At 34.2% G+C, this 10,773-nt stretch overlaps 1 protein-coding gene across 2 annotated transcripts; it reads left to right on the forward strand.

Moving 5' to 3' along the window:
* The first annotated feature begins 766 nt into the window (after positions 1–766).
* Positions 767–5,635, forward strand: LOC110936222 (protein DA1-related 1). Of its 2 annotated transcripts, none has more exons than XM_022178566.2 (13): positions 767–937; positions 1,073–1,119; positions 2,473–2,541; positions 2,643–2,721; positions 2,822–2,972; positions 3,131–3,251; positions 3,350–3,433; positions 3,534–3,653; positions 3,872–4,084; positions 4,174–4,236; positions 4,311–4,429; positions 5,004–5,062; positions 5,185–5,635. In XM_022178566.2, the coding sequence occupies exons 3-13, from the start codon at positions 2,491–2,493 to the stop codon at positions 5,451–5,453; spliced, it is 1,329 nt and encodes a 442-aa protein (XP_022034258.1). In that variant the 5' UTR covers positions 767–937; positions 1,073–1,119; positions 2,473–2,490; the 3' UTR covers positions 5,454–5,635. The 2 variants fall into 2 exon arrangements, with proteins under 2 accessions (XP_022034258.1, XP_022034260.1); XM_022178568.2 differs by having other exon boundaries at positions 768–937; positions 1,054–1,119.
* Positions 5,636–10,773: the final 5,138 nt, after the last annotated feature.

Below are 10,773 nucleotides of genomic sequence, written 5' to 3' on the forward strand. Positions count from 1 at the left end.
ATATAAAAAGTATGGTTTTAAGGGTTGAGCCCATGATTCATTGCAAAGTTTTTTTTTTTAATCTTTAATTTTTTTATATAGTACTTTTTAACTTTCAACTTTGTTACCCTATATTTTTTATCTTCTATAAATTTTCGTTTTACGTTTCGATCTAAATTTTACGAGTTGACACGCTGCAATGTGCGTGTGTGGTTCAACGTACACCTATTGTTTCTCGTTTAATGCCCCTTCACAAGGCGTGGATCCTCTATCGACTTGACTTAACTCTTGTTTTATATCTTTTACTTTTTGTGTGCGTGGTTTCAACTTTTACATATGTTTTTCGTTCGCTTTAAATTTTGTAATGTTTTATACGAACTTTTCTGATGTCGCTGACGGTGATATGACATTAAGGGGCTCTTTGGCAACTTCTGAATGGTTAAGTGGTGAACCAGTAAGAGGTCTGAATCATTAAGTATTGAACCAGTAAGAAGTTTGAACCATTAAGAGGCAGTATAATGCTTAATCGTTCGGAGACAAATGTCTGACCAATTCAGACTAGAGGTCTTAACCATTCAGACTCTGTATAATGTTTAACCATTCAGATGCAAATGTCTGAACCATTCAAATCAGACATTTGCTCACGAAACAAACAGTCTGAACCATTAACTGCTGAACCAATAAGAGATGTGAACCATTAACAGCCCATTAAGAGGTAAACAAAAAGCCGTTTCAGACGATAGGTTTTTGAATTAATAAATTCTACGATTGACAGATAACTTATCCTACAAGCAACAGACTGTTGGAGAATGAAATGGAGAATGCAGTTCTCCAAACAACGATTGAGAATGGTTAGAATTCCGGCGGTGAAAGCTGAAACGAATACTTTTTCAACTTTTCGATTTAATAATAATCGTCCAATTCGAAGAAAGCGTGTGATCATGCAACAGTGATGACGGTAACAACTGTTCTTAGTTTCTGATTCTTTCAATTAATATTATTTAATTCACAAATGTCAAACGGAATCATCACACTTCTCTATTTATTGACATTTTTCGTGCCATTTTCAATCAGCTTCCTCTTGTAATTTCAGGATTTTGTTGCTTCGAATTGAAGATTCTCGACTTCTAGGGTTTCACTGTAAGAAATTCTCATCTGATTTATAGAGTTTTGTGCAGTTTTACTGTTATTGTTGATGAAATTGAGAAATTTAGTCTCAGTTTTGTTTAAAATTATGTCTGGTTTGATGATTGGATGCCTTAATATTGTTCAATTTGCAAACAAGATTACGGTTCTGAATGTTGGCATTGATTTAAGCCCTAATATTATAACTATACTCGTAAGGGGTATAGCCAAGCCGAACCTAGCCTAGCCTAGCCTGAGCAGCTGAGCTCGACTAGGCTCAAGCTTGGCTCTTTTAAGTTGCTTGAGCTCAAACTTTCGAGCTCAACTCATTTATTATTTATTAATTAGTTTACATACATTTTTAATTATTTTTTTTACTAATTTAGTTATAACTAGTATTAAGCCCCCCACGTTGCGGTGGGGGCGTAAAATCATGACAAATAGCACCAAGGCCACAACACCGCTAGCGACCACCAACACTACCAACACTGAAGTTGCGACGTGTTAATGCGGAGAAATTAGACCAAAACATATAAAATAATAACTAAGTCGATTTAGGACCCGTGCGTCACGATGAACCTATCAAACGGGAAAAAATAGACGACCATAAAAACGTTGAATCACACACGCACGTTGCGTAATGTTAATTCGCCAAATTTAGAACGAAGCATAAAACAAAACGTAAAAATGTTGAACCACACATGAACGTTGTGTCGTGTTAACTCACAAAATTTAGAACAAAACGTAAGTCGAATTTTTGCGAAATATGAAAAGTATAGGGTACCAAGTAGAAAGTAAAAAAGTTCTTAGGTTAAATTGACAAAGATAAAAAGCTTTGGGGTTAAAAGTAAAAAACCAAAATAGTTTTAGGTTATAGGGTACCAAGTTGAAAGTAAAAAAGTTCTTAGGTTAAATTGACAAAGATAAAAAGCTTTGGGGTTAAAAGTAAAAAACCAAAATAGTTTTAGGTTAAAAGTGTAATTATATCAATTTTTTTTTAAAATCTCCCTAAGCATAGAGTACAACTACTCTACGCATCAACATGTTGATAATTTATAATGGATAAATAAATGTTTATATATAAGATAAACTATATTATTTACTTATTCTCATCTATGAAGTTAATTATTATATAAATATACATTAAATAATAATAATATATAAATAATAGGCTTGCAAGCCAACTCGAGCTCGATAAGTGAAGCTCGGGCTTGGGTTTGTTTATTAAACAAGCTTATTTTTTGGCTCGAGCTCATGTAACTATGTAAGCCCGGCTCTATTTGAGCTTTTTGCGAGCCGATCTCGAGTAGCTCAGGAGCAGTTGTGCCCGTTTACACCCCTAACCATAAGATAATGGTGATTTTGCAGATAAAGTTTAACCCGGCAATGGATTGGCTTAGCAGGATTTTCGAAGGGTCGAACCGTGGAGTTTCATGGGTATAATAATCATCATATATATATTTTTAATCACATATATGATATTTGATCTTTATTTAGCATAACTAATTATGCCTCATTGTTGGTGAAATCATGTGTAGGACTCACGGTCAGATTTCGAGGACTTTGACCGGGCAATTGCCATGTCACTTGCAGAAGGGAGAAGAAGACATGGGTTTAGTAAGAATTCATATTCGTATTTTTGTTTTTGTTTTTTTTTATAATTTCATTCTTTTGCAAAAAGATTGTTAATCAACTTGAAATGAAATCTGTTGTTCAGGTGATGATTTCCTTCGGAAAGAAGATGAACGTCTTGCAAAGGCTCTACATGGAAGACTGAAACTAGAGCCTTCACCTTGGAACAGAAACATGAACCGCAATGCAAATGTTCATCAACCACCTATGTCAATCTCACATTCAACAGGATATAGGTAAGTTGTATTCTCTATATGATTACAAGTATAAATCTAGATTTTTAATCAGTTTTATTTATAACTTATTGCTCTCAGTTTACAGCATATGGTGTTCAGTATTTAGTGAAAATTTTTTATATTAAATGTTTAATAATATTTTCATTACTTTTGCGTAGGAAATGTGCTGGTTGCAATAATGTGATTAGTCATGGACAATATCTAAGATGCATGGGTGCTGTTTGGCATCCCGAATGTTTAAAATGCCATGCGTGTAACCTGCCAATTTCTGATAATGAGGTACTAAACACATGTGAAATACAAATAATTATTCTAATGTATATAGATTTATATGTCTGTCTTCTATAAGGAAATGAATCTCTCTAATTTTCATGCAGTTTTTATTGTCGGGAAATTATCCGTATCACAAGTCTTGCTATAGAGAAAACCATCACCCACGATGTGATGTCTGCCGCCAATTTGTAAGTATCAGTTCCATGTGTTACAATCTTTATTTTCTGTTTATATGATTAATCTATATTTAAATTTGATTATTTGAAATTTATTTAATCTTTTTTACAGATTCGAACAGATGCTGCTGGTTTTGTTGAATATAAGGTACATCCTTTCTGGGCTCAGAAATACTGCCCACGCCATGAACGTGACGGGACTCCTAGGTGTTGTAGCTGTGATCGTTTCGAGGTAAGTTTTGATTAAGGCTAATAACATTGAAAAGTAACCAAATTTGGTCTTCACACAGTCAACTTTGACCCAGGAAAAAAAGATGGCATGACCGTTTATGTGTCGGTAGTTTTGACCATTTTGACTGTCTTTTTTAACAATCAAAATTTGAACCTTGCATGGTTCAAACTTGTTTTTATATTATATTCGTATACCAATAGAATATTTGTCATTTACAGCCAAAGGAAATACAATATGCTGCTCTTAATGACGGTAGAAAACTATGCCTGGAGTGTCTCGATTCTGCAATCATGGGTACCTCAGATTGTCAACCACTGTATCACGATATACAACAGTTTTTCGCAAGTATGAACATGAAACTGGAACAAAAGATCCCGTTACTTTTGGTTGAGAGGCAAGCACTTAACGAGGCCATGGATGGAGAAACAAATGTAACACAAATATCCGTCGCTATTACTGAATATATGCACATTCCATTAACTTTTTTTCCTTTTTAATTTTTCGTTTTCTTTTTCGTCAGGGTCATTACCACATGCCCGAGACCAGAGGACTCTGTCTGTCTGAGGAACAAGTTGTCAGCACAGTAAGGATTTATGAGTCGGTTTTAGATTTTAGGAATGATGTTATTCGCTTTGTTGAATGTTATTACGTTGGCAGGTTTCAAGACAACCGAGAATTGGGATGGGAAATCGGGTCCCAAACACGAGAATAGAGCCGTATCAGCTGACCCGTCACGCTGAGGTCACCGCTATTCTCATTTTATACGGCCTCCCAAGGTATTGTTTGTGTCTTTTCTTGTCTATAGTTTACACTAAGGTGGGAAAATGGGAGGGTCAAAATTAAAAAAAATGAGTAAAATGGCATTTTCGTTCCGGAGGTTTGGTCAGTTTTGCGACTTTCGTCCAAAGGTTTGTTTTTTCGCATCTAGATCCAAAAGGTTTGAAATTTTGCCATTTTCATCCGGCTCGTTAACTTCATCCTTTTTTCTCCGTTAAGTCAGGGGTATTTCCATCTTTTTGTCAACTTAAAGGGAAATTTGGTCTTTTTTAGGGGTGTTCGGTCTTTTTACATAAAGTGAAAAAGACCGAATTGCCCTTTAAGTTAACAAAAAGATGGAAATACCCCTGACTTGACGAAGAAAAAATGGATGGAGTTAATGAGCCGGATGAAAATGGCAAAATTTCAAACCTTTTAGATCCAGATGCGATAAAACAAACCGTTGGACGAAAGTCGCAAAACTGACCAAACCTCCGGGACGAAAATGGCATTTTAATCTAAAAAAATTGTATGGTTGTCCCGAAACATTTTTGTGTTTGAAAATTAACTTAATTTATGGCTACCAAATAACAGGTTGCTTACTGGATCAATCTTAGCTCATGAAATGATGCATGCATGGCTGCGACTTAAAGGTTTGGCCACCACTCTTTATTCATCAGCATTTCAAAAACCGGACTTAGACTTTTTAAAATTCGTTGTAGGCCTTGATGACATGTTCTATCCATCATATACTGATTTTTATTTTTTATTTAAGGGTACCCGACTCTTCGTCCAGATGTTGAAGAAGGAATATGTCAAACGGTTGCTCATATGTGGTTAACAGCCGAGATAGCATTATTATCAAGGCAAGGGAGAAGATCTCCATTTGAGAAGAAGCTTGCAGACTTCTTTAAACAGCAAATTGAATCTGACATGTCACCTGTGTACGGAAATGGTTTCCGGGCTGGCAATCGGGCTGTGCTTAAATACGGGCTTCAGAAGACGTTGTACCATATACGATCGACCGGGAGCTTTCCTAACTGAATGACGTTTATACGTTATATCTTTTGTTATGCCGAAACTACATTTGTTTGTTACTTGTAGAGTTGTGTCCATATTATTACTATAAACCATTAGCGGTATGTGTTACATGTTTATCGCAACATAAACCTATGTGATTAATAAAGGTCCTTTACATTGTAATGTAAGTCTTGACATGCCTAATACAAGTCATTATCATGAGTTTTGTTTAGTGGTTGTTTTATCTTTAAATCACACGATACAGAAACCTCAATTCTAAAACACACAAATATTAAATAAAAACACTTTCAATATGACAAGTGTGACCAATTGTTTGAAAATAGTCATAAACGAAACACTTTAAATACATTTTGATGTGTGCCCAGTTTTCGTAAATGATAGCTCACCTTGAATCCTGATAGACAATATATTTTGAACTCAACACAGTTGTCAAAATTAATTACATATATCAACATTCAACAATAAGCAAGCATACTACATCAATAATCATGCACAACATAAGACATCTACAATGTGTATGCTGTTGTATCCTATCGTCCCTTAGTTGATCTCATAACGCGCTAGACGCAAAATATAATTACTAGAATCGGATTAGCAAGAGTTCAAACCGTAATTCAATTAGTAGACTCGGTCCAAACCTAAATTTATTTAGGAGTCAGGATACAATACATATGTGTGGACACATAGCTTTCAAGAGATTAATAGAATAAAGAATAAAAAATAAAAAGAGATACTGGTAAATGAAAGGGTAGATGTGCAACTTGTTTTAATTTTGTAAGATTTCTGAGTAAATGAAATTCATTTTAACATATTGTAGTGATGTGATGAATCTAAAAATGATGATATAATTCTACAGTTCTACTGGTTTTTGTTGAGGTGACTAATTTAGAATGTTATAATGGTCAACTAATGTTTTATTAAATCTTTTACAATATGGACTGACTAATTTACTTAAAATCGTCGCTTACTTCGTGTGGTAACTCAATGTAAAGTAACCCGACATCATGTCAGCTTATACCCAAACAAAATCCACATACTACGAGTGACAACGTATGCGGTATGTCTAGATCATGCTTAATATTTGGGCTTTAGACCAAGTGAGATCCAGCCCGTTAAGCCCATCGGACTCATTCTGACAGGTTTCCTCTATGTTGCAATTTTAGGTAAGACTTTAGAAACGCTAAATCCGACTCAAGTGCCATCCCGACAACCCTCGCTTCAACTACAAGCAATTATTTGAGTCCATCTTATCAAACATTGCAAGTGTAGCCAACTTGTCATGCCATAAAGTACAAACTACACTATATGTGTCAATTTCAACCCACTAATGACGATTTAGGCTTACATTTCATTCATAATGGGAATAAAGTAGCTATAAAAAGTAAGTCACATTAGTCAAAAGCATGTCTAAAGTTGTTAAAAGTGTATCTTGACGTGTCATGCCACCTAGATCTATTAAAGAATTTTGTTCAATAAACTAGATTTAACACAACACAAATTATCTTTATAAAACTAGTAAAATGTTATTAAAAGGTGTTTTAGGATAACTCGACCGTTATTATAAAAACTCTACACACAACCCGTTATATCTCCACCTCTTGTGTGTGAGTTGTAGATGTAGTAACGAAACCTAAGAAGGCATACATCATCACTAAGGTGACCACTTTTTGAACATGGTATACCTATATAGTTGATACCTTAAATTAAGGCTAACATCATCGGATAATAGTATAGGAACACCTATCCGAAATAAATATACACGAATCATATTGAAGAATAAAGATGTTTTTCTGTCCACATATAGACCATGATACGCAAATCAGACATAAGCATCTAATTTTTTACATTACGCGTTCTCTTAAAACGTCTTTACACTAGTCGCGTCATCAAATTAGATTATCTTCTACTAAGAATATCCTTAAATGTGACTGTTTATGACTTATACGGCCTCTGGTCTTAAGCATGTGGTAAGACTGTTGGGTGTGGGGCGTGGGTTAGGGTGGCGGTTTGGGTCCAACGCCGGCTGCTCCACCCCGGGCAAGCGTTGCCCTTTTGGTGTGGGGGTTGAGCCTGGCGGGGGGCGGGGGGTGACGTGGTTGGCTGGTTCGATCTAGCCGTTGGGGGTAGCTGTTGCCAAACTAAAAAAAATGCACATGGCTGGTCACGTCAAGCTAAGCCACGCCACACCCCTAGTTTTTGAGTATTACCTTGTAGATCCTACCCTCGCCACGTATCGAGCAATACCTCAACCCAAGCCCCTCCACAACTCGATACTCTAATGGCCCTGGTGAAAAGGAAAGCAGAAAATGAAAAACAAGAACCACAAAAATTCTCTTGAGATATTTTTGTTTCTTCATCCATGGCCACATTAAGTGCTTGACTCAGAATCAAAAGTTTAAGAATCTTGTCCACCATAATAATAATAATATGTTTTTAACCTATTCGGTTGTCCACCATCATAATAATATGTTTTTAACCTATTCGGAAGGGTAACAATGATTCTAAAAATTAAACTTTATAAAATTACAAAATTATATTTTTATTAAAACTTTTTATCAAATTTTGTAACTATGAAAGTTTTTTTACATTAATTTTTAACTGGTTTTATATCGAATAACAAGATAAAAATGTATTTGTGTTTGTAATTCATCAAATTTTTGTTTAATGGAATAGTTTAAATTTTTTTATGAAGTCACAGGGGCGGAGCTTTTAAGGGACAAGGGGGTGCACCCGTCCCTGCCAATGTTTCGGTTAATAGTGTAATTTTTCTGATTTTTCGTCTAAAAATTTTCAAATTATATAGGTCTGTCCCCGCCAATTATTTTGCCTAAAAATTCTCTGCCCCTATCAAGTATATTGTCCAAAAATTTATACATATTTTCGCATTGAATTTAAAAAACGTGAAGAATGAGGCTATTAGTATTAATTTATAATTGTTTTTAAACTTGAGGTTTCAAATTCAATTTTTTTATATGTAAGAACGGTTCCTTTGAATGAATGAAGATTATTTAGTTTTATTTGAAGTTATTATTGTATGACCCGACCTGAATTAAATAGCCAACCCAAACATATAACTCGAAACATAGCGATAGGAAAAAAAAATTGGGTCCCATGACTTTCCGCCTCTCAGAACTTTTGATCAAACTCCACCACTGTTCAGAAAAATTAGAAGTCATGATCTATTATAAAAGTCGGAGACATTAGAAAATGTATCCGAATAATAACTTATTTAAAACTTATGGTATTTTATATTTTTAAAATTAGTTTATATAATAATGTAATATTTTTATAGATGTGGTCATGTAGATCTTTAAGTATTAAAGGAGCTTCCTCTTACCTTATGCTCAAGTCACCGATCATTTAATCTAATTACATTTACGCCACCTCGTTTCTAGGTAGAGAAAGGATGCATCTTAAATATATTAAAACCATAAATTGTTTGGAAAAGATTACGTACAATCAAAGCAACCAAATTTAAGATTGAGGGACACAAGTACATCTCGATTGTTTTTAAATTTCACGCTAACGTAGAAGAGAGAGGGTGAGAAGAGAGAAGACGTTTGATCGAAGTCGTTTGATCTGTAGGCATGAAAATCTGTGAGGAGGTGAAAGAATGTTGTGATCGTCCTTGTATTATAACATACTCTCATACCCGCTACATGAATTTTTGTAACAGAACATTGTTGTGTATTATTTTACGTACTCACAACACACGACTTCACTAAGTCTAACGCGGGTTACACATGTTATATATTTAATGATGCCTTAAAAGATTTATAGCAGCTTACACATGTTATATATTCAATGATGCCTTAAAAGATTTATATATTATGTTTTAGGTTTTTAATAGGCTGGGTTTTTATAATTCGAGACATCTATGAAATACCACCCATACTACAATATGTAACTATATACATGTAAACATGTCAAATGATTTAACATTCCTCTACATCGATTACAACTCAACAATATCTATATAAGTAATATTTATGGATTTAGCAAATCTTTTTATAGATTGTTGTAGTCTTTTGTGATCCTATATAAAAAAGTAGAGAAAGCAACTAAATAAATAATTTAGCATTAAATGAATTGCAAGTTTTTGTACTATGTATTGAAGATTGAAGAGTACAAAAATAGTTTGTAACTAAAGTCTGTTTTTTCTGTCAATTGTCTGGCAAAATTTATTTTATTTTATGAATTATTGATTGTAACTTTGGGAGTATGAAAAGGAAAAGATGAAAATGATATTTACCAATCTTATCTTTTAACTTATGGTGGGCCCATCTCCATGTAACGCGCTTCCAGTACGTAAACTGTACCTTTAATATTTAACTTGTTTTTATTTACCACCGACACCCATTTATGTACACTTACACGTTTATCTACTTTGTCTGGCCTAAAAGATAACGTTTGATTTGACCATTTATTTTTCGGTATTTATGCTTACAAATTTATGAATACAAAATCTTGGTATAAGATATTTATATAGTTAGTCACAATATATAATTACATTACATTACATTTATATTTATATTTTAGGTTGTAAGATATGAGTAAATTCATTATGGTCTATTAACTTTTATTTTGTGTAGTAGATATACTTAAATCAGTCAATACACGTTAAATTAATGGCATACATAGACAAAAGTTGTGTCATACTTTTCGATGTTATGTCATTAGAAAAAATTGTACATCTCGTAATAGTTAGCTAACTAAATTTAAATTGTACATGAAATGCACACATTTATTATCCTTTTTTTTCACATATGTAGAATGGGAAGGACAAACAATACTTGTGATTGTTATTTGAGGAGAAAAAATCACGGTGGTTTGCCTTTTTTCACCTTTATTCCCTAACTTTTTAAAATTAGAGCAATAGTCCTAAATTTTTGCAATTTTGTTCCTATATAGTCCCTAGGCCTAACATTAGTTACTTTTCTCAGTTAAAAGCGTGTGAAATGACATAAAGACCCTCTACATGTATAATAAAAGAAAGTGGGCCCCGTCTTACACCCACCCCACCCCACTCCCTTTTCTCTCTTGCTTCCTCTGCAACCGAACCATATTTCTTCCCCTTTCTTCTCTCTCATCCCCAATCACCCCTATCACAACAACCAACATCACCACCATCATCACCATTCTTCCGACCATCATCGCCTACAACCACCGCCTACAACTACCAACCATCACTTGTCTACCTCCACCTAAGACTACACACATCAATCAATAACAAAGTAGAAATATAGAATTATTATTGATGACGGGGGTAGCCAAAATCCAAATAAAACGACCAAGAATACATGATAGCTTGAAGGGTAAAAAG

This window comes from Helianthus annuus, chromosome 4, assembly GCF_002127325.2.
Source record: "Helianthus annuus cultivar XRQ/B chromosome 4, HanXRQr2.0-SUNRISE, whole genome shotgun sequence".
NCBI lineage: Eukaryota > Viridiplantae > Streptophyta > Magnoliopsida > Asterales > Asteraceae > Helianthus > Helianthus annuus.